We start from the raw sequence: 25076 nt of genomic DNA on the forward strand, positions 1-25076 counted from the left end.
ACACTGTATAGCATCACTCCTCTGAAACCCCATTTTCAGCTGAAAGATAGCGCCTAAAACTTCACTCTTGTCTCGACATTTTTCATCTTAAGCCTTAATTTGGCTTCCATAATATTCTATCATTGGTGTGTCTAAGAAATCAAGACTATAGTTTGTTTACGACGCCATTTTGACCTTAGCATTGTGGGATCAAAGTCAGGTGCAGAAACTAGAAAAGTGTGTCAAAGAGTTGATAAAATCTCAACTTCTCCAATAAATTAATCAGTCGATGAATGTGATGTCCTGATAGCGAGTTGGTCGGAGAAGAGCATAAGCTAGCAGACGACACAATGATGGTGAAAACGGGAGAATTTTACGCCGGTTCTCGGCTACTGACACCACTTTCTGAAACCATAGGTCTGCCCATTGATCAGGTAATGTTTTTTTGCACTTTCGTTTTTTCGGCAATGTTCCTAAATTAGCCTAGTGCAATTAATGGTCTACTTATTTTTAAGACGGTTGTATGAATCTTTACTCTATGTGGTGATAAGGTTATAGTACTAATTGCTCTTAGTTTAAGCCTATTTCTAATTCTTTTCCATTTTTTGTATTCAATAAACTTTTTTGAGTGGCACTAGCAGTGCCCAGGTCAATCAGGTAACTCCAGAAACTGACAGCCAATCAGAGGCCTTGACAGGAACACTATAACATTATTGTTGTGATTTACAGACCGTTGTCAAGAGCTCTGATTGACTGTATTTGCTAACATATAATCCAATCAAATTGCTGCATTTAGTGACACAAGAAAAGTGTCTAAAGATGTCAATGTATTAGATGCATTTCGCAATAGCCTTGGCTGTATTTGCTTAGAAAGAATCAAATCAAATTGCTGCATTTCATAATACATAGAAAGTGTCAAATGATGTCAAGGTAATAGATGTAATTTGTAATAGCTTGACATTGTGAAGATTCTAATCTAGTAGCACACCATCCAATCAAATTGCTGCATTTCGTGACACCAGAAAAGTGGCTAATGATGTCAAGGTATTAGATGTAGTTTGTAATAGCTTGACATTGTGAAGATGGTAATAGATACTAGGTAGACTATTATACTGAACAAGTGATTTTTTTGTATAAATACAGAGAATGATGTTATGGGGCTACGTTTTAATATGAATCAATAGGCAATCATCAGGCATAGAGTTATCAATGGCCTTATTATTGATATTGTACCGTACATAACTTAATGAGGTTCTACAGGTCAAGAGGGAATATATATATATGTCATAATATACTGAAATTAGCTATATTGTCCCAATTTTAAAGGTGCTGAAAATTAAAGAGCCCTCGTCATCCATTTGACCAATAGTGCCTTAGTCTCAGAAACAGGAATTTGTTAAGCTAAGCTAGTCAGTCATAATGCTGTATGCAGCAGTCGTGCTTTGAGTATAAATTTGAACCTTGGCTTAAGTCGGGATTTATAAAGTAAAGATTAAGTCATTATAACACTGCAATAACTAAAATGACCCAGATGCATACCAGCGTAGTTATGAATAGTTGTATCGCGGATGTTGAACTTTAACAGTGTTGTTGGTTAGTGGCATAAATCATGATCTTCCAGTACACCTGTCTATTAAAATCAATACCTATGGAGTATGCGAAATAAATTTGCTATCTTCTAATTATTCCAATGGTTTAGTAGTATATTTAACTGTGAGTAACTGCTTGTTGGTGAAGGTCTATTTAACACCATATTGATCAAAATAATTCATGTATAAAACCAGTAAAGTTTTTCTACAGTCACCTACTGAGGTAACAAGTTAACGTTCGCTTCGTAAACTAGGTGACTTTACGACAGCTTTCATTTTATACAAAAAGTTAAGCATGACTTTTGTAAAGTTCTTAAGTTTAAGTAATGGTTTAGTAGTTAAGTCAAAGGTTACTCTAGGTTTAGTGAAGGTTAAATACGAGGACCCAGGCTTACTCTTCTCGAAACACCTGATGGTATTTCTCTTTGGAGGAGTCTACTACTTCACAACTTTTACTTGATTTTGCCATACTTTGGATGAGATTTTTTACAAATATTTATGTAATTAATAGTAACTTGACAAACATCTAGTTGTCAACTGTTCAAGTCTAAAATCAATAAATGTCAATCAAATGCTACAATGTGTTATTAATTGCCATATTCAATTATCTTGGGACATGTATTGTGGTTTTTAACATATTCATAACCAGCTGTATAATTAATTTACCAATCAAACAATATTAGCAATGTGGACTCTGTAATAGAGATGCTGATTTGACAAATAGAATTACTGACTCTTACCTAGCCTCTGAAAGATATTATACTAGTCTGAAATACCTTTTGTGAATGAAAAGAATTCTAACCTACATCATTTATATTTCAGGTGAATTTTCTGGTGTGTCAACTAGTGGCCTTGATCCTAGCCTTCCCATTTCGAATAGTTCTTTCACCTTCGACGACCAGTCTCACAGTTCGCCATGTAGTCCAGATTACTCTAGGCGTGAGCCTTACTTTGTTTTGTTTTGGATAGTAAGTAGAATTTATTTTAGACTAGTTAAAAGAAGCCTATGGATGTATCTCCCTGAGCTGCTCTGCTCATAGATTTCTGAAATGGTCGTGAATGTTTTTCTTTATCCTAGTTGAAATAGATGCAAATCAAAAAATAGAAGGCTAATGCTACTGTCCTGGTAAAATTTCCCTTGTTGCAAACTACATAGCGTGCTAAAGAAGGATGTAAAACTCCATTCATTTCATTTTTTAAACTCAACCTATTTTGTTTCGTTTCAGTCAAATCTGGCATTTGTTTATGTTATCGTTTGTATCTTATATATTGATGAAATATGGCAGTAAGGACTGGATGCACAATGCTATATTTATCTATAATATGGTTTATTTATCTGTTACCCATATATGGAGACAAATATACGATTATGGTGGATATACCTTAGATATTACTGGGTAAGCTATTCCCTTCTCCTCCCTCTTCTCCTCCCTCTTTTCTCCTTCCCTGAGGTATACGATTATGGTGGATATACCTTAGGTATTACTTAGTAAGCTATTTCCTTCTCCTCCCTCTTCCACCTTCCCTCTTCCACCTTCCCTCAGGTATAGGATTATGGTGGATATACCTTACGTATTACTTAGTAGGCTATTCCCTTCTCCTCCCTCTTCCACCTTCCCTCAGGTATATGATTATGGTGGATAGATATACCTTAGATATTACTTTGTAGGCTATTTCCTTCTCCTCCCTCTTCCACCTTCCCTCAAGTATACGATTATGGTGGATATACCTTAGGTATTACTTGGTAGGCTATTCCCTTCTCCTCCCTCTTCTTTTCCCCTTTTCCTGATAGTCAATCATTTCCCCTGTTTTGAGTTATTTTTTGAGTTATGCTGTCAGTGTCACCAATAAGCATAAAAATTATAGAAAACCTCTTTATAATCCCTTTAATTTAAGGCAATTGATACAAGATCCAACATGTCTGGTTGGAAATTATTAAAATCACAAGCCCTGATGTAAACTATTTCAGTCCTCTGATGATTATGACACAGAAAATGTCGAGTATGGCCTTCAGTTTACACGACGGTTTATATAAAGACAACAATAAACTAACACAAGATCAAAAATCACAAGCAATCAGGTAAGAGAAAGGCTTTTTAAAGGTATTACAGATATTGTTGTCTAAATATTCACTTAACCAAACCATTTGAGTGCTATAGTTCTGCTTTACTGTCTAATAGTGGTAAATACTAGCCATCTCTATTACTTTTCAGAATGGAGATAGGCCTTTGGTTCATATTATTTATTTATTTATTTATTCATTCATTCATTCATTCATTCATTCATTCCTTTATTTATTCAATCCGTCATTCATTCATTCTATTACAGGAAAATGCCTAGTCTGCTGTCGTTCTATAGTTATGTATTTTATTTCCATGGTATTATGTGTGGTCCATTATGTTTTTTTGCTGATTTTATATCGTTTATGGAAGGGAGAAACTTCATGGAGGCTAAAATACCCTATATTGAAAACGTAAGTATCAGTAAATATAGAAATAGTTGATTTTCAAATGATCAGCGTGCAGCTAGGGTGGCTCAGCAAGTTTTACCCGCCCTTTTAAATCTGGGGTCAAGGGATCAATTTAGATTGAACAATTTGATTAGCAGTGTATTACAGTTTTGGCTAATCAAGTTAGAATTTGATTTACATGGTTGTGATACAATTTACCTTTGGCTAATCATAGGAAATATTGCATTGAAAAAGGGCTCGTAAATTGCAATGCAATCCTGCCTTTAGAATTGAACCCTACTAGGATCAATATTATGCCCTTAGGGAGCTTTTCAGTAACTCTTTTTAAAAATGAAATAAGGTTTTCTACAATTAAATATGAATTATTTCACTGTATTCTTCAGAGCAATGGAGCCTCTGTAACATCTAGTAAGTACAACGAAGGGAATAAAAAACCTGTAGTTAATACTCCTATCAAATCATACGGAGCAGGGGTGAGTAATGTACCTCATAATACTTTACCAGTCATGTGTGATTAGAGCTCTTAAATATCTAAATTAGTGTTCAGATCATTGCGATTACAAGTCATGTATTGCTTTGAATAAGAATAACAGTCATAAGTTTTGAACGTAACTTTCATGACTTGTGTGTTATGTTCGGAGCACATGACCACTTTCATTATTCACAACCATACACAACTGGTAATCACTATGGTGTGGGCATCTTTAATGTTTTTGGGGTCTTAAGGTTAGGGGGTGAAGCAGACCATGCTTACTCTTTTTGCAACACCTGATGGTACCTCTCTTTGGAGGAGTCCACTAATAAACAGCTTGTACTCTTGTCTTGTCTTGTCTTACTCTTTATTTGTCTTGTCTTACTCTTGATTTGTCTTGTCTTACTCTTGATTTGTCTTGTCTTACTCTTGATTTGTCTTGCCTCTATAGATTGTTATCAATAATATTCCTGATATTTTTTCAGAAACAAACATTAAAAAGACTTCTCACTGCCTTAGTCTGTGGTGCTATTATGATGTTTGTAGCTCCAAATCTCTGTCCACCAGAGGGACTCGTATGTAAGTATGATTTTACCTTTTTAAAGGGACATGTTCACCATCTTTTTGACCAATCATACCTTAAAGATGGGAATTGTTTAACTGGACTAATCAGTTATAGTGTTCACAGTTCATTGTTGAAATTTGCACCTTTTGAAATTTGATTTGGGATAGGTACATGTCAGTCTTCTTTGATCTATCGACTATGCTACACATCCATTTTTTTGACCGCAAAGAAGAGTATTTTTCATTGCTTTTGTATTTGGGTTTTCTTATTTTAATTGATAGTTGTTTTTAATTTCAGCACAGTCGTTTTTTGAGATGAGTTTTATTCAGAAGACTGTGTATTTATTAATATGTTTAATGTTAGCCAAACAAAAATACTACTTCGCTTGGAAACTAGGTAAGTTATAGAGTCAGAGATGTGGTGTGCTCACTCTTCTATAGCACATTGTCATTCAAAGACAATACCAGATAGAATTTAAACTGGCTACTTAAACACATATCTGTTACTAGACATATGTGTTCTCACTGCACTAGATGGTGGTTGTTCTTTCTAATGTTCAGGTTTCAACAAATCCAATTTGTTTTAGGTGAAGCAGTAAACAATGCAGCAGGGTTAGGGTTTCAGGGATTTGATGAGAAGGGTCAGCCCAAGTGGGATCTTGTCAACAATGTAGATATATGGAATGTAGAGGTGAGCGTTTTGATTAAACTTTTGAAATAAAAAAGACGCATACCTCTTCATGCCTAAAAATTAAAAATTAAAATTAAAATTAAAATTAAAATTAAAATTTTATTTATTTATTTATTTATTTATTTATTTATTTATTCATTCATTCATTCATTCATTCATTCATTCATTCATTCATTCATTCATTCATTCATTCATTCATTCATTCATTCATTCCAGTTTTGTAATAGTTTGAAGTTAAATCTAGATGCATGGAATAAAACTACCTTGGTGTGGTTGAGAAGAGTAGTATATGATAGAGTACCCAAGTTAAAAGTGGTAGCGGTATTTGTCTGTAGTGCCACGTGGCATGGCTTCTACCCTGGGTATTATTTAACTTTTGCCACGGGGCTGTTACTGACTGTAGCAGCTAAATTGGTGAGTATTGGAACCACTATCTTCACCGTGTCAAGCTATAATGAACTGTGTCTTATACCTTGACTGTAATAGCCACTGTTCTTGTGTCATGAAAGGTTGTAAATGCAGAAATTTGATTGGATTGAATGTTAACTAAGTTAAATACAGCCAATCAGAGCTCTCGACTGAAAGTCTGTAAACCACAAGTCTTAATGATGAAACGAAATGTTTTGAAAATCTGTCCAAAATTTATGTTTTATTTGCCGATTTCAGGTACGACGTAAAATTCGTCCATTTTTTCTCACGTCACCTGTTCTCAAATTTATTTACGATTGCTCAACGTTTATTTTTACAAGATTAGCTTTAATGTGGCTGGCCACTCCTTTCATATTACTTGAATTAAAGCCCGGCTTAACTGTATATAGGTGAGTCCAATCACCATAATGTCAAGGTCAGCTTCATAAGGTCAAGGTTAAACTGCTCTTTTCGAGCAATCAACTGCTGTGTAGTGGGTACAAAATGTTGTGACTGGTGTACAGTGGTGAATTTTGAGGGGTGGGTAATTAGGCCATTTGGACAGATTTAGCTGGTTTTAGTTTGGAAGTTCATTCTCAGTTTTAGGACACCTGAGGCCACTGTAACTGAGCTTGTCATATCCATATTTTGAAAATGCCAACAGCAAGTGTTTTGATATTGTCACTCTCTAAGTGGGAACGTTCAAATTGTGGCAAATTTTACTGATGAAATTAGGTATGATCACTCTTCAAAAACACCTGCTACCTCTCTCTGGGTATTGACTGGATCTTTCAACTCTTTAAGAGAGTTTACGAAATTAAATGCAGTTTGAAATTGATCTTATAAAGCTGACTGTATCATAGTTCATCGCCTTTCAAAAACTTTACCATAAATGTGTCCTTTATCTTTCCGTTTCTTTTAGGTCCGACGCAAAATACGACCTTTATTTCAAAGAACCGCAACTCTAGCCTATCTGTACGATTGCCTCACTTTTATTTTTGTTCGACTGGCCAATCCCTGGATGTGCACTCCATTTCTCATGTTACAACTGATGCCAGCGATTCGTGTTTACAAGTAAGATACAGAGTTACTGCCCTTGACTAACATTAATTTCGTTCTTGTGATGGTGTTTGTTTAACATTTAAATGGCATGGTGAAGAAACAGTCTTGAAAATCTTTTTTGAAATTAAGAATATGTGTTATTTCCATCCTTAAAAAGGGAATAAAAACTTAAAAATGACACAAAAAGAAAGATAAGGGACTGAAAATGATGTCTAAATGACCTTTCATTTTTTGTTTTTATACCTTAGTCATTAAATCCAAGGCAAACATTTTGAATATTCTTTCAGCATAAATCTTGTGCTTGTTTTAGGATATGCTTATTTTTGTCAATGTTAGTCCGTCTGTTTAAGCTTGTAATTACTAAAAAGATTTTCATTGCTGTTTGCTTAATGTAGAAGCTGCATCTTTGCTTGCTATTTTGTACTTATATGCTTACATTTCCTTCTGCACTGCATAGGTGGGATACCCACAGCAACAAAGGTGGGTTGTTTGGCAGCAAAGGTGGGATACTGTCCTAGAGTATATGGGATGTTGGTTATGGCAGTGGGAAATACTCCTGTAATATGTGGGATGATGGTAATGACATGAGCTGGAAATAATCCCAGCATAGATGGTAATGGGATAAGTGAGAAATAGTCCCATTATATGTGGGATGTGGGTGATTGCATGGGCAGGAAACTGTCCCAGAAAAGTGGGCGAAATACAGCAGAGATGGGATATGTCTTGTTTGTAAGGGAACGAATGGGAAACTGTCAATGTTGACAATGGCATGGTGGAGAATGGTAATGGGATGAGTGGGAAATAGTCCCATAATATGTGGGATGATGGTAAAGGCATAAGTGGGATGCTGTCCCAGCATAGATGGGATACTCATAGCAGCATAGGTGGGATATTTTGTTAAAAAGCAATTGAATATTTGAGGTCATCGGGTCAAAATAGCAGTCGATTTCATAGCATTATTTAGCATGGCAGAATTTAAATAACATTGCAAGAACCTGGTTATTTAGCAATTACATAATTTCTCTTCGCTTGACAAATAGCGTTACCAGAGCGCATAGCACTATAGCTGCTCATTTAGCAATTAGCATTACAGTAATTTTTCTTTACAAAAACCGCGCATTGTACGAGGCTTGGGTATAGCATAGCATCCAGGAATATATAAATAAGAAATAGCTGTATGGTGTATTTTTGACATTGGATTAGGGATTATTTGACTGTTAATTCATCGATTTCTTTTTTTCGTAACTTTCCAACATTTACACTCTGATAATGGGACCTTACTCTGACCCAGAAAATCTTTTTTTTTTTTTCCAGACCAAAGTGTCCTTCGTCTTTTTTGTCATTTTACTAGTTTCTTTTTTCAATTTTTTATTAGCTTCATTCCAATTAGTTATTAGCTTCATTCCAATTTGTTATTAGCTTCATTCCAATTTGTTATTAGCTTCATTCCAATTTGTTATTAGCTTCATTCCAATTTGTTATTAGCTTCATTCCAATTTGTTATTAGCTTCATTCCAATTTGTTATTAGCTTCATTCCAATGATTGGTATTAGCTTTAATATATATAGTAGTCCAATGTAGCTTTAACTCCAAGCTTGTATCTGTTAGTAATTTAGAAGTGTACACTGTCAGTAGATGTGTAGTTTGTCTAGTGTAGTGTTGTCTTACGTCTATCCATCTTTACCCTTCCTTGCTTTATATACCTTAGTATTCATTCATTCATTCATCTCATTGATCCTTTGAAATTTTGTTAATAAATTTCTTTTCATTATATTCATTCATTCATTCAATTTCCTTATTTATTCATCCATCTATTCATTTGTCTATTCTTTCATTCAATATCACTTGATGTAATCTATTATACATTTATTCATTCATTCATTCAATTCATTCAATTCATTCATTCATTCATTCATGACGATCATGAATAAAACCAGAACTATATGCATCTTGTGAATGTGAATATTCAAATATAAGTTATATCTATAGTGTGCATAGCCATTTTAGTGTATAAGCATATGAGCATGAAAATATATTAGTAGATAAACTTGTCACATTATGAGTGGGGAAAGAGGTAATTTTTTTTAATGAAATCAGTCTAAAAACAGGTCGTTATTTTACTTGAAAATTATTTTTATCCAAATATATTCTGATCAAGTGAATTCTATCATCATTTGAGAGATTGTGACTAATTGATCAAGACTATAATTCAGTATATCAGCATTATTTCCCTTTATATTTCAGCTCTCTATATTGGTGGTTACATATCTTGTCAATGGTGGCAATCGTAATTCTATCATTTTATCACCCGCAGAAACCCAAACCCGACTCGGACAAAAAAGCAGAAACGGACAAAAAAACGCAATAAGTCTCAACAATGTCTTATTTTTATACAAACAGTCATAGCCAATTACTGTATATTTACAAGTATAATGCACAGGTTTTTGTACTTTTACAAAGGTATATTCAGATTGTGTTTATTGCCTAAATTTAACCATGAGTTATTGCCCTTGAATAAGTGAAATATGTTGGTCTAAAGGGAACACATTTTCCATAATATTAGCATTAATATGTGTATAGATGAAAAGAGATATGCACTTTAGAGAAATATTCAAAAGTATTGAATACTTATATTAGTTATGAACACAATTCAAATTTAATTTGGTTCTACCAATAACTGCTATTAAACTGCACTTTTTGTGTGTACCAGTGGCAGCACCAGTAGGGGTAGCAGATGGGGGGAGGGAGGGAGGGAGGGAGGCATTTATAAATATGATTAATATACGATTTTCTATTTGTCAGAACGCATATGGAAGTTTGTGCCTAATGCGTTAAATCAAAGCTACAGCATATTGAATCTAGACCTTGACAGTTGTCTCCCCATTAAGTCAGTCTGCCCTGTCAGGTGCTGCCACTGGTGTGCGCTGATGTTACTAGAAACATGCGTCATTTCTAAGTGTGTGCCCCTAAACTTGTATAGAAATAATTGTTTGAGTCTTGTTTTATAATTGCTGGTGGGTGGTTTCTACAAAATAGTCATTCTTGATCTACTCAATACTCTGATTAGGGTGGGAGAACTTTACAAACCAACAAACCTGATCCCAATAAGAGTTGTTCATTCGGCAGCCATTTTAGCTTAATATATCTTGCCAAATACATAATAGTTTATATATGAGAGGAATACAAGCATAAGTCTTTGATGATTAGTTTCCTTGGCCAGTGCCTCTATGGAGGGGTGAGCTAACTTAAAACCCAACACTTGTGTAGCCAATTCTGAAGCCAAAAGTAGAACATAAGTTTCCATTTTATTCCACCAATGACCCAGGTCAATTCTTCCATATAAGCATAAGTCAGTGCTGAATGGGGATGCGGGGGATGGGGAGGGGGGTCTAATATTTGAACCCATCAACCCCCTCTACTTAACAATTTCAGCTGCTCCTGAGAGGCTCTGGTCCAGGTTTGAATAAACGTTGATTGTAAAATAAAGTCAAGAGTAGAAATGAAAACAAATTAAATCATGAAGGCCTAGATTGAAAAATCCTTTTGTATACAGTTTTGAAATTGAAAATCATAAGATGATTTGATCTCTGTTGCTACTCTGTTTACTCTGTGTGTGTGTTTGACATGCAATGCGTTTGATTTGTTTGAATTGTGTGAGGGTGTGAGGTTGTGTGAACTACTGGTTTATTTTAAAGTTAGTGAACTGTTTTAATTTTAATTCTAATATATAAATAATGATAATAATATATTTAAGATAATATAATGGTAATCAATATATAGGATTGTGGACTGTGTCTGTCTTTTGGAGGATTCACATACCAAATAAGGACATTGTTGATATTTTTGATATTTTGAAATAGCCTTGAGAATTAAAAGTCAACAACAAAATTGTTTACCTCAGTTTTCAATGGTGGGTAATGATATATATATTACTAGTGAATTGTGTTTATTATAATTTTCAAAACAGGGTATTTAAATCGGGCATTACACAACAAATTTTCAAGTTTTTCAGATATTTTTTTCAGTAGGCAGCCATTGTATTTCATATTTTTCTTGTGCAAAGTTGCAAATGATATCTTAAATTCAGATAAACTTAAATTTTCAGATATGAAGATTCAGATATATTTACAAAATTGTCTATAAAACACTTGCTTTACATTATACATGTTCTTAATGTCTTTATATTAGAAAGTCAACCTGCTTTCACAAACTAACTGTCCTGATGAGTATTTTATACCCAAAACACATGTCCAGGGCATGAGATGAGCTCATGTCAGTTATCAGTAATAATTGCCCTTTTCCTTCCTTCCTTGGTCTATTTTGATTTTCAGTCTTTCGATTGGATTGTTTACATGTGACTTAATTACCTCTTGTTTACTTCTGTTTACTTCTGTTGACATGTAAACATATCCCTTGCATTATCATTTATCCAGAGTTGTTTATCAATAAATACATTTTGTTACTTAGTTATATTTTTTTTGTTTTTTTGGTTTGTTTGTTGGTGATGGGCATGCATTTATGAATTTTCATTGATCAAGGGGTGGTGAAAGTTTTGGGAAATGTTTGGAGAAAATTGTGACCCCCCGAACACACAAACGTCAGAGGGGCTGATAATTCGACCCCCTGTTCTTTGGGGGGGAGGGGGGGGGGGGAAGCATCCCGACTGGCTGTTCCTATTGAAACAGACCTAGCTCATGTGTGCTACAGGCTGTGTACATTAAAGATCTCGGAATAATCGTAATGAACAAGAGAAGGCTAAAGACAATTCCATGCAAAATAAGAGAATGCCCTTCATAACTGGAGCAGAAATATGAGACTTTAAAATCCATTTCCGTTCATTCTAAACAGATTGTATATGACCTGACATCTGCCGTTATTAAATAAGTATCTATTATTCAGCCAAGCCCCCTGTCGACTCAAAAGATCCCCCCCCCCCCCCTCTACCTGCCCTACGTGCTCCTAACATACACACAATGCCCTACCACACTCCAAAGTTTATAACAGTTTTCTACTCTGTTGCTAGATAGCCCATTTTAATTTGATTTTACTCTTAAAATGTTTGAATTCCTAAATTTAATTCAAAAATCCGATTTGTACACCCTTGAGTTACTGAAGATTTCGGGCAATTCGGCTCTTTACACTACCTCATTTAGCAAGAACGTATTTGATTTGTTTTAATCGGGATTAAAGCCTCATCAATCCGATTTGCACCTTGTTTGTGTTTAAAAGGATCCCGGTCGAATCAACCTTATCACCTAAATCAAATTAGACCAATTTTCTAAGAACGGCCTCCTGTTTGTAAACTACTTTGATATATATTTGCAATTCTTTGACTTAAGATTTCGAAAATACTCAATGCTGTAGCCTTATTTCAGATTTAAAAAAATGAAAAAATAAATATACGAAGAAATGTAATAAAATAAATGGATTAACAAATATATAAACCGGTGAACAATGATTTAAATTTGAAATCATTGGTCGTTGACCTTTATCTATATTCGCAGACAAGTTGGCACCGCATCAAGGCAGTGATCACCGAAATCGATAAAACGATAATTGAAAAACAAAATATCGATTATTGCTCGTTAATCTTTATCTCGATTCGCAGACAAGTTGGCACCGAATCTTCCTAGTCAGGACGGACATCGGTAAATTGAAACTCTAGTGAAATCGATAATTGAAAAACAAAAGTCAATCACAGATCATTGATCTTTATCTCGATTCGCAGACAAATTGGCACCACATAATATTAAATCAAGACATTAAAAATCGATTAATCGATGATTGAAAAACAAAGAAAATCAATCATATATCGTTAATCTTTATATCGATTCGCAGACAAATTGGCACCAGATTGTAGGAAAAAGAGGACAAGTAGCAGATAACTGATTTGAAATCTGATGAAATCGATAATTGAAAAACATAAAATCGATTATTGGTCGTTAATCTATATCTCGATTCGCAGACAAGTTGGCACCGCAATTATCCTGAATCTTTATTCCTCCATTCGACGTACGTATGTGTAAGAGAGCAGCCCAATGACTGTTATCTGTGCCCAGAATGGTGTACTAAAATAATTCTTCGGCTCCCCTCCCCTCTACCACAAAGACACGACATAAACTCGTACATCTCCATTGTACAACCCGTGGAATTCGACCGCTGTAAGCGCACTTATCGGCCAAACCAAACCACGATGCAAGACCTCTGTATGCGGTGGCTACTGCAAACTTTGGATTGCAGCACAGTAAAGTCATAATGCAATTAACCTCTTGAATAAATTATATGGTAACCCATCGATGTCATTACTAACATAATAAGATTAACTATAAATATATTAGTGTTTTATCAAATATTCATACCCAAATCAGTGTCTGTTTTGTGATGCGATAACTGTCAATTTGATGGGAGAAATTTCCAATAATAACGAATAATTCCAGTAAATTCTAAATTTAAGGGTTGCCATATACAGAACTTTGCAATTGCTACAAATAATTTCTGCAAATTGCAAACTTTAAACGTGTATATAAAACGCGACAAATGCAAATATTTTTTTGTGAATTATTTCGAAGTTGTTGAAAAATTAAAACCACATTATTGGAGATAATTGTGAATAAGTTTAAGCGAACATCAAACGTATTTGAGAAACGCGACAAATGTAAATATTTTTGCGTCAATTACGGTCATTTTCACGCATTTTGTATCACATTACAAATTATTAATTGAAAAGATCCATTACTGTGTTTTCACCTGCCGGACAATAGAAAACTATGTCCATTAAGGTTGATTAAGTCATTGGTTACTGTATTGAACAAATGGGGTGGAAACATGGCACCTTGATTTACACCCTTTCAGTGAAATTTTTAATGACTTTGTTGTTTGTTTAAAGGCACAGATTGTTTTTGTAAATATTGAAAGGAACGTTTCCTAGTAATGCATCTACAACAAATCCTCACACATCTCGACTTTAATTTCATTTTGAACCAAGCGTATTTAATGTTAATTGAATGAATGTCAAAATTCGTTCCTACTATGCTGTTGGAATTGGATATAAAATAAAGTGTGGCTGATACTGGCCTAGAAAAATTCCTTTTCCATATTTTCATATAGCCATATATGTGCTGAAGAGAGAGGGGGCGGGGGGCAAAAAATAAGGCATACAAGTCTGTTTCAGTTTGTTTCAATAAGATGAAGATACGTCCCTTAAGGTTCAGACGTGTAGGTCGTAAAAATCCATTTTGTTTACTAGTTTGTTTACTTGCTATTGACTTATTACCAAAACAATATGCTGTAAGTCTTGTAGTGAGTTAATAAGATATATTGTTATTATGACTATAGTGTTAACCCCATTATAGATTACTGTTTACTCCCCGGGGGTTAATTTCATTTAAAGGGAGTAATCCCCTCAACTAGTGGTGATCATGTTTTAAAAGCTTTCGTCAAACAATGTTCAAAATTACTTGACGATAAGCTTCATAATTTCTGCTTTTTTTTAAGGAATTTATTTGATAAACAATTCAGAATTACATGGAAACATATTTCATTATTTTTTAACGAAAAGTTATTGAGTTATTAACAAAGGCTTCATTTGCATATTTATTATTTTTGAATGTAATTGAATTAAGTGTTTCTTAAGAATTGCTGGACACATTTATGCTTATGTTGAAGTTTTTTCTCCTTTCATGTAGCTAATTGATCTTGAAGGGATTTCAAAGAGGTTTTCTAGACTTTTGATGTGTATCGGGGACACTGATAGCATTGATTTGCATCATTCCAGTCAGTAAGACGTCTGTGGTTCCTGAAATTCCACTATAACGAACTTGTTTGATCCAGTACAATACTTCACCCCCCCCCCCCCTACAAAAAAAACAAGTTTTAATACAATACACATAAAATGTGACTTAACCCTTTATCTCTCGTATTATAATAGTTAACCCCTTTAACGTTCAATAGTGTAAAATGCATTTAATGGGTTACGTAAGAAAAACAACCAAATGGCACGTGCTAGAAGATGAGATTTAGAAATAACAATCTGTTCACCCGATTACTTACAATTAACTTCTATTGATACCTGGTGAGAGTCACGTGATCGAGGTATATTAAGCATAATGCCCTCTAATCATCCAATCAAAACTCCCTAAGGAGAAATCGTTTTGGCAAAGATTTGCCGACTACTTTCCAAGTTCCAACACGAGATCACGTGTAGATTTAGGATAAATCGTTAATCCCTACATATGAATATCATAATTATAAACTTCTGACCAATCAGAGCTTCGGATGACGACATCCAGTACAGGTATTGACCAATCAGAAATCAGGATTATGGATTTGTCAGGGAGAGGTGACCAATCACAGAACAGTTTGGGAACTTCTAAGGAAAATGTTGGATATCCACTGAAATATGCGGACTTGCTTGCTTATCATTGGATAAACCGCTAAATCGTATTGTTCTGAAGGGCAATAAAGTGTTTTCACCGTGCTCTTCGGATCAGAAACCGTACTCCATTCCTATCTTTCAACATTCCTTTTAACTACCGAACATCTCAAGACATGGATCTAGTGTTATATTCACCTGGTAAGTTCAACTTCACCACTTGAATTTTTTCTGTAGCTTAATCCTGTGTGGAATCAGCTGCTACGTCGCTTAAATGTGTCATGATGGAACGTTGTGCCTGTTTTCTATAATTAACTGTTTGCTGTTGCCTGTTCCTTTCCTAGTACCTGGTGTGATGCCTATTTTCTGTAAATGTTCTATGCCACGAAAGCAAGCATGATCACAGAAGATTTCCGGCATGTAAACATCCATCCAGGATTGTCAAAATGAATTCATTTTTTCATTCATAAAATTAACAGAGTTGTTTATTCATTTTCAGAAAAGCTGTACCAGTCCATAACACCAACAGAGTCTGCATCCTCGTCTCCAGCATCTTCACCCAATGCAGCACCATGGAGCAGTACCCAATACCCAAGACATAGTACACCCAAAGGATCACCAGTCAACGAACGACCTTCACCATTCTCCTTTGGACAATCGTTGCTGTTTCCTTATAAACCGGAAATTCTCTCACCACCATCTTTGTCTACCCATTCCAGTTCAGATTCATTTTCCAAAGTTGATCTCAGCATTCCATTCGAGTCTTATTTATCAAATCTCGGGGATTCTTTGAGAAGGGCTCATAAAGGCAAGATGGTGGAGAAAAGAGGCATGGACGCCAGAAGACATGAGATCAAATCCAGCATCTACCCAAATCCATTGTCACACTTTGCTGCACCTTATCTAAGATATTGGGAATCCAAAACGACGACTCCTTACCCGGGAAAATTCGCCGAGTCTTTGAGTCACCCTGCATTCCGGCAGACGGAGAGTCAGACCACCAGAGCTACACCCACGGAGAAGCAGCAATCTCCCAAGAAGTATAAATGTAACGTTTGTGACAAGACGTTCTCGAGAAGCAACACCCTTGTGACGCATAAGGTAATTACTGTTTATTTTTGCCCTTTATTTGGAATCCACGAGATCTCATGCCTTCCAAAAGTACTAAGAAAACCTCCGAGCCCCAGAGTCTTCGCCTGTACACCCGTAAGAATGCTTTTTTGACTTTTTTTACACTGTAGTTTTGAACGATGTTTTGCTAGCTGTAGCTTTCTTCAAAACAAAATTCTTAATATCTTCAATTTGTCCTTTTCAGAGAATACATACTGGAGAGAAACCATTTAAATGTGAAGTTTGCGACCGGGCATTTCGACAACCAGGGAATTTGACTCGACACCGTTTAACTCATACTTCCATTAAACCCTATGTCTGTACAGTTTGTAACAAGGCGTTCAACAGAGCCAGCAATCTTCAGACTCATATGAGAATTCATTCTAAAGGAATGGACTATCATGGTGCCTGTCTGTCGTACCATTGAACAGGTTGGGGGAAAAGATTCAACATTCTAAGGAATGAAAATTCTGCAGCTTCCTATTCTCAGCTGAGCATCCCATAAAGATGAAGCTTCGGACTGTTGCTCTGCTTCAGGCCACAGGTTTGACATTCATTGAGTTGTAAAAAATCGGATTCATTCAGAGGAAGACACCTGATACCACTTTTCATTATGAAATACTCAGTTATGATTGATATACTTCTTCATGTGAAAAGCTTCAATGTTTCACCAATATGATGTTTTGGATTTGGATGTTCGGATCGTTACTAATTGGTTTATTATACCAGAGTTTCAAGTAACATTTAAGAATCCAGTGATACATCTCCTGGTGAAATTTGAACTTCAGGACCACGGTCTGGTTGGCTGCGATTTCAGTTTGCAATGTGAAAATCGCAGACAAGCGGATTAATGAAATCAGTGTTAGTTATTTGTTACTGTGATTACTGTTATTGTGATTGTGATGTATTGTGATAACTTATCTTTTTAAAGTGCAATATTTTTTATTTATATAATTGTTGAATTTTTTAAATAAATATTACATAAAAATAAATTAAAATCAATTATATATCTCCACAAATTTGTTGAGCATATGTGGACTTGTAAAATTCCCCCATTGCTCAATGCATTGCGCTTTCAGATACTATAAGACCAAGACGTATAACTCTGTTTGGGATAAGACTACATGCCATTTTCATACTTTGCGCTAATACTCACTGTTGACTGAGTGGTCTGTGTATATTCGGGATGCTGTTATTTGTCACACCCCTGATTCTTACTGATTGTTGATTCTATATAGTCAAAGCAAATGAAAACAACTCCGATTTTACAGCACTTTCCATTATGAAATACTAGAAATTATTTTAAGGGGAAGGCTATGCCATTTGCATTTCGCGTTGCTTTCTTGACCCGTAGCAGCATACAGGATCTAAATAGTACTTGGTACTACTTGACATGGCTGTCCATAGGTCAACGTTAACTTGTCACATAACAAAAATAATTGGCAAGCATCGTTATTTCTACATTATAAGGCCATTTATGTAATGAAGTAGTCGCTATCATCGTTTATGCTCGTATTGTATGCAATCTTTATAAGATACGTTGCATCCCAGTAACGTTCTTCATTCCATCTGATAAGCGGCTTCCTGCATTTTCATACTCTGATTTCGATGTATGTGATACTATGTACTATGTTTTCTACAAGAGGGTGTGGTGTAAGTGAGTTGAAAGTTGAGATAATTGATTATCGGCTGTCGAAAAAGGGATTGTGAAGGTTCATGTAAGCCGGAAACACTGACCGAGGCGACTAAGATATACATGTAAATATATATGTAAACTGCCTACCCGAGAGAATCATTGAATCATTGAAGTTTTTTATATAATATTTTACTTGTCATGTATGAAAAAGACTTAGGAGATGGTTTCAATAACATATAACTGAAATGACGAAAGCACAGGCCGAGGTTTTATGATTATTGATATGATGTTTAATGAACTGAAATAATTCAAGGAAGTTCTTGTAATGTTGAACTCGGTGCCAAGTTTTTGGGTTGTACTCCACGGTTGCTAATACGGTTTTACTATAAACAGATCTAAATAGCAACAAATGTTTAGGTGCCTTGCGACATGACAAACAGCAAGTCTACTCAGAGTTTAACGAAACGAAATAATCCTATAGACTTTTCCTTGAAATGGGTGCCAAGTTTTGTTGGTAGCCGACAGTTGCTGGTATGGTATTAGAATAAATACTTGTAAATAGTTACGATGATGCCAAGTATTTGGCGGTTGCTAATAGGGTCTTAGTCACGATGTATATAAATAGTAACAAATTTAAAGGGTTTGGTTATGGAAGGGTCAGAGAAATTGGGGGGAGGGGATGGGGGTTGAGAAGAGATTTTTTAGTCAACATACTTGTAGCTGGATTCCACAATCTTTAGGATGGGATGATGAGCTCTTCTAAACAGTAACGTCTTTTAAGTTGAGGTATATGAATCTGCAAACTAAGCAATCATTTCGCCCCAAATTAGTCGTGATAGCATGTCACCCAACCCTCCTTCCTCCAACACGGGTAGAAAATAGCCGATTTTCTGTCACAAAATGAAACATGAGAATTTTTAAATGACTAATTTTAATGTGTATTGGAAAAAATATGTATTAGAAATTACTAGAAATGTTAAACAGCCCAAGGCTAGAATCTGGATTCCCATATACAACACAGATTGGATTATCTAATGCATTAATCTTTTAATCCATTTATCCGATAATCCGTTAATCCGCGAACTGTGATATGAAGAAGCATATAAACCTATTTTGTTTTCTTTGTTAGAACGAAATAACCCTGTAATAGTAATAGGCTAGTAGTATTAGGGACGGTTCGTTCCATGCATTCCGAAAGGTCTTATAACGTAATACATGAGTCAAGGGCCTAAATCAGCGTGCTGACATTCTTACCACCCTTACGACATTTATCACCCCCCTCCCCCCTTCACTAACACCCCACCTCTTCATGGCCTACATGCCTGTCCGTGTCTGTGCTTTCGTAAAATTTGCTTTACCGCAATTTAACACCCTATAATTCTGACCCATAACTCATGTTCTCCGGCCTTTTAGAAAGAATGCATAGTCTCTTAAATGGACACGTTCATCATCCGTTAGAACAAACGTACCTTAGCCTCATAAACGATTTTTGTTTACTAAGCTAATCAGTAATAGAGTTCACAGCTCACCGTCGAAACCTTCGCCTTCAAATTTATGGCTATCCAGATTTATCCACGTTGAATCCAGCCTCGACTTGAGCCTCCAAGATCCAAATCAACCTCTCAAAATGGCGACTGTTCCCTTTAAGAGCCGGTATGTGTACTGAAGTTCATTATCTTGAGTCAATATGACCGATAACCTCTTAAAATTAAAGATAAGTTTAAAATATTAAAGAAGTCAATTTGTGGCAGATTTAGTACAAATAAGTCCCGCTTTAAAGTGGCACTAGTTGATATTTTTCTTATAGTTTCTCCACCGTCTTGAATTTCCGATCGTGTGTCACTGAAATGTGAACGTTTTGGACACTTAACCATCGGCAGTAATTGTTTTACATTTTACTTGTACGTCTTGCGATATAACTCGTGTGAATACACGACCGTCTTGTACGTGAACGTTATTGGCAGAGGGGTGATACTTCACTTGGGATGATAAGCTTGGGAAATCGAGCTGGGATCACAGGAGATGATAAGAAAGTGACATCAGGTGTTTAAAGATGGAGGCAGGGTCGTATATAGATGCTATTGTTGGAGTTGTAATGGTCGCCATCTTTCTGGTTGTTATGGTGATGTTGTATCGAACTGATTGGGAAGTCGATTGGTTCAATGAGGTGACGATGCTTTTGAATTTTTTTTTTGAATTTTTCAATCTGAATTAAGAAGGACATTTTATTTTTTTTATTTTTCTAAATATAAGCGAATGAGTGTCAGAGAGCAGACTCTAGGTCGGTGGAAATTTTGAAATTAATTCTCTGGCTACATGTCATAGAGGGATAAGCTCATTCCCGTGGCTTTTTTTCGGAAGATAATTTTGATTATATTAATTAATAATATTCATAAATGAGCAAAATATTAATTGATAAGCGCATAAATGTCACAATGCAGACGGTCGGTCTATAAATAAAACTCAATATTTTTGGGATGCTACAATCGGCTAAGTGTCATTCGGGGATAAGCTAATTAACTGTTCATTTTGATAATTTTTTATTTTTAATTAATCATATTTTTAAAATGAACATATTAATTGATAAGCGTATATATGTCATAACGTAGACTGTTGGTCGGTTGAGATTTTTGAATTAATATTTTAGGATGCTACAATCGGCTAAGTGTCATGTAGGGATAAGCTAATTAACTGCTCTTTTGAATAATTTTGGATTTATTCATAAATGAGCATAGATAAGCGCATGAGTGTCATACTTGGACACAATCCTCAAAAATATTGAATATTTTTTTAAATTTTATAAGGAAGGATTTGTCCATTATTACTCTAAATCCTGCCATTTTTCAGACAGTCTGCAAAAATATTTAAAAATCGGCGACAGAATTGTTAAGCGCACCAACAATTCATCCCCCCTCCTTGACACGTCTTCCCAATAATCCTGTCGTATAAACGGTGCTTTACTTCCTCTCATGTTAATATTTTGCTTCTCTGATTTTTCAGCCGTTTAGACCAACTGAACCGGAAATGTACCATATTTCCGGACGACCAAATCTTGGATATACTGCGTCTCTTGCGTCCTCTGTAGACAGTTTTGCGTCTTTACCAACGTTTGAAACGACAGTTTGATATGCTGTAAAGATGAATTTAAATGTATCGTATGGACAAAATGCATTGTAGAGCACACGTGCAATGGACGTGCTTTTAATTTTCGGTTTATTCATCGTGTCGGTATGCATCTGATGTGCTATTAAAGTGAATTGTCAAAAAGTATTGTGTATATGCCCCGTTTTCACTATACTTCACAGAAAAAGATAGCAAAATCATTATTTTGTTAATGTATTTGGTATATATAATATGCACGTGTAATTTGAAACTTAACCTGGAATCTGGTATAGATATTATAGAGATAACTGACTTCCAGTTCCTTTTCTCTTACAGTCATTAATTGTGTAAGCTATTTCCGTTTGTACCTTGGATAAAGTTTCACTTGACATTAATAATCCTGTGCCTGTGCTTTCATGGCATTACTTGACGTAATGTTACAACCTAAAATGCCAATTAAATATGTTCCTCAAGTCGCCAGATAACTCTTTCCGTCAATAATTAACGAAAATGGTGATTATCAGTGTTCGGATTACGAACAAATCCTGTACTGAGTAATTGACACTAATGTAAGATTGTTTTATTGTGTTAAGATGATGAAATATTGATAAGGAACAGCCTGTACTAGAGACATGGGTAGGACATCCAGTACAGGGTACAGACAATGGATATAGGGCATTAGATTATGATGGCATTTATTAGCCTATTGTCAGATAGTGTCGATATGATTAATAGTTCATAAGGGATGATTTACCTTAGTGCATTAGCCACAATGTCTGCAGATAGATTTACGCCATACGCATGCATAGCACCAACCGACCCCCGCACATTTCAAATTCATTAGACCAAACAGTGCAGATAAAGGGTTGGAGAACAGTTTTGGAACAATGTGTATATCCCTTATGCATTTTGATTGTAAGTCCTTTCGGAACTTGCTGTATCAGTCAGCTTGGACACTCAAGAACGCGTGTCATTAGCACGTTTTAAAATCAACTTAAACATAAATCAAAAATATTATTCTTAAAACTCGAAAATAAACGCGGAAAAAATCTTTGTTTACCTGTAACGTTTACTACAAACAAATAAATAAACTCATTTCAAGTCAATTTCACGAAAAGTGACAAAATTCAATTAAAAACGATTCATTAACTCTTTGGTTACCGCACGCTTTTAGCACCAAAACACGTCAATTAGGCCATTAACACACAGGATGTGTGATAATGCCCACTTTAACGTTGTTATTGCCCTGCTAGATGGTTGTTATTACGCATAACTACCAGATCAAACGTGAAATTGTGTTATAAATTAACCATTTTAACATCATCAGGGCTAATTGATGTCACTTCTACACACAAAACGATACAACGAGCGACATATTGGCATAGATTGTAAGACAATGACCAGTTTACATACGGTAGTTTTGACTCTAAATGTTAAATTTATCTATGTTTGATTGTAAAGGGGAAATAATCATGTTGTTTTGCTATTTGCTAAGGAAACTTTGATCCTAAATAGCAAAACAAGTTTCTGTGATTGACACTTTGTCAGAGATTGATCTATAAAGGCAAGTTTGCATTGGGAAATTTCAACCCTAATTCGGTATGGAGAGAGTTAATGCTATTGTTTGATTGTGTTTGATTCAGCGATCCATAATATATTGCATAGAATGCACGACAATACTGAATAGAGTTTGCATAGGGAAGTTTCGACCTTAATTCAACTTAGAAAGGATCGTTTATTAGTTTGTTTTTTAAAACTCGAAGCTGTTTTTGATTCAGCTATATTGGTATTGATTGCTGCATGAAAATGGCAAGTTTTGATCCTAATTCGGTCTGGAAAGGGTTAACCTGTCGTTGATTGGGGGTTGAAAGAGCTAGTAATTTCTGTATACTGATTTGAATGGGACACTTTGATACCCACAGTAGCTATTGCAGTCAAGGTATAAGGCGAAGTTCGTAATAGCTTCACATTGTGAAGATACATTTATGCCAACTGCTTGCAATTTGAACGCGTTATTTTGTATGCGCCAATGAAGAATATAAAAACTTATTTTGAAAAAAATAAAATAGTTTAATAACAGAAACTTAACAAATTATAACAAGAAAATATCAACAATAACACCAGAAATTAAATCGACGGATGATATCACAGGGTAAAAAATTAAATAGGAAAATAAGATCTTATGAACGGAATCGTAATGTTGTAGAGGAACGTCTTCGCCCATAAGGTAAAGTCGATGTGGAACGTCTTCGCCCATAAGGTAAAGTCGATGTGGAACATCGTAGCCCATAAGCTAAAGTCGATGTGGAACGTCGTAGCCCATAAGGTAAAGTCGATGTGGAACGTCGTAGCCCATAAGGTAAAGTCGATGTGGAACGTCGTAGCCCATAAGGTAAAGTCGATGTGGAACGTCGTAGCCTATAAGGTAAAGTCGATGTAGGACGTTAGAGCCCATGTGAGTAACATCGTACCCCATTATGGTAACATCGTAAGCCATGTTGTTGTTACGTCGCAAGCCCATTGCTCACGTCCTAACCCTATGAATAATATCGTAACTTTTTGGGCCAAATAAAGTACCGACATACGACATCTGATTGTGTCACAAACGCAACGTTTCGAAGGCATTCTCGTCCAATTTCTTCAAAAACGTCCATACACATTGTTGTCGCTTCTATTATGGATCTTCATGTGAGTCTGAAGATTGCTGGCTCTGTTGAACGCTTTGTTACAAACTGTACAGACATAGGGTTTAATGGAAGTATGAGTTAAACGGTGTCGAGTCAAATTCCCTGGTTGTCGAAATGCCCGGTCGCATACTTCACATTTAAATGGTTTCTCTCCAGTATGTATTCTCTGAAAATAGAAAAAAATGAAGATATTGAGAATTTGGACGTCTATTGAGTGATTATGGAACTGTAATCTTTCTCAGAATTGCCAAATTTCTTAATTAGAGAGCAAGATACAGTAATTGGCATGACATTGCCTGTATTCTGTATAGTTGGTGGACGTAAAACTTCATTCTGAAATCAGTTTTTCAAAAGATAATTACCTTATGGGTGACCAAAGTATTGCTTCTGGAGAATCTCTTATAACAAACATCACATTGGTATCGTTTTTCTGCATCATCTTTATCTGAAGACGATGAAGATGTTGGTGACGTTACTGGGGAACCTTGATGCAATCTTGTATGCTCGGTGATGGTTGAGAATCCCATTGGTTTGTGTTCCCAATATCTGAAGTATGGTACTGGCTGCGACTGGCCAGCGTAATATAACTCCGTGTTGTATTTGTAAACGGGAGGCACGGGCATTACAAGTTGTGGGGTCTTGACGCTTGAGAGTCTTGGCTTCTTGGACGAATTGTCCATCGATTCGCCGAGTCTTTTGAGATAGATGTCGAACGGGATGGACAGGTCCACTTTGGTGAGTGGAGATTCGTCACCGGAGCTGTTTGGCGAACTTGAGGTACTGCAGCAGGAACTGGTGCAGGTGGACGATCTGGAGTATTGGCATCGGGCATAAGCTTGAAGCTGTTGACTGTACTGAAGATTATGTCTAGCTTCAGTCATTGGTGGGTATGTAGGTACTGAACTCGTGGTGGTATATGAGGGAAGCTGGGAGAA

At 35.7% G+C, this 25076-nt stretch overlaps 3 protein-coding genes across 3 annotated transcripts; 2 read left to right on the plus strand and 1 right to left on the minus strand.

Moving 5' to 3' along the window:
- Window positions 1-332: 332 nt before the first annotated feature.
- LOTGIDRAFT_129765 (hypothetical protein) lies at window positions 333-9603 on the plus strand (the record flags this gene model as incomplete). The annotated part of the gene is made up of 11 exons (XM_009065083.1): window positions 333-413; window positions 2391-2536; window positions 2795-2965; window positions 3538-3648; window positions 3897-4041; window positions 4832-4909; window positions 5357-5471; window positions 5662-5765; window positions 5982-6179; window positions 6432-6583; window positions 9480-9603. The coding sequence occupies 11 exons, from the start codon at window positions 333-335 to the stop codon at window positions 9601-9603; spliced, it is 1425 nt and encodes a 474-aa protein (XP_009063331.1).
- Window positions 9604-16641: 7038 nt separating this feature from the next.
- Window positions 16642-17101, plus strand: LOTGIDRAFT_58234 (hypothetical protein; the record flags this gene model as incomplete). Its single annotated transcript, XM_009064957.1, has 2 exons — window positions 16642-16707; window positions 16922-17101. Coding segments are annotated over 2 exons (246 nt in total), but the record flags the coding sequence as incomplete, so codon positions are not given.
- A 7029-nt stretch (window positions 17102-24130) lies between these two features.
- LOTGIDRAFT_69875 (hypothetical protein) lies at window positions 24131-24569 on the minus strand (the record flags this gene model as incomplete). Its single annotated transcript, XM_009064963.1, has 2 exons — window positions 24131-24307; window positions 24504-24569. Coding segments are annotated over 2 exons (243 nt in total), but the record flags the coding sequence as incomplete, so codon positions are not given.
- Window positions 24570-25076: the final 507 nt, after the last annotated feature.

Source organism: Lottia gigantea (assembly GCF_000327385.1).
Source record: "Lottia gigantea unplaced genomic scaffold LOTGIsca_67, whole genome shotgun sequence".
NCBI classification, from domain to species: domain Eukaryota; kingdom Metazoa; phylum Mollusca; class Gastropoda; family Lottiidae; genus Lottia; species Lottia gigantea.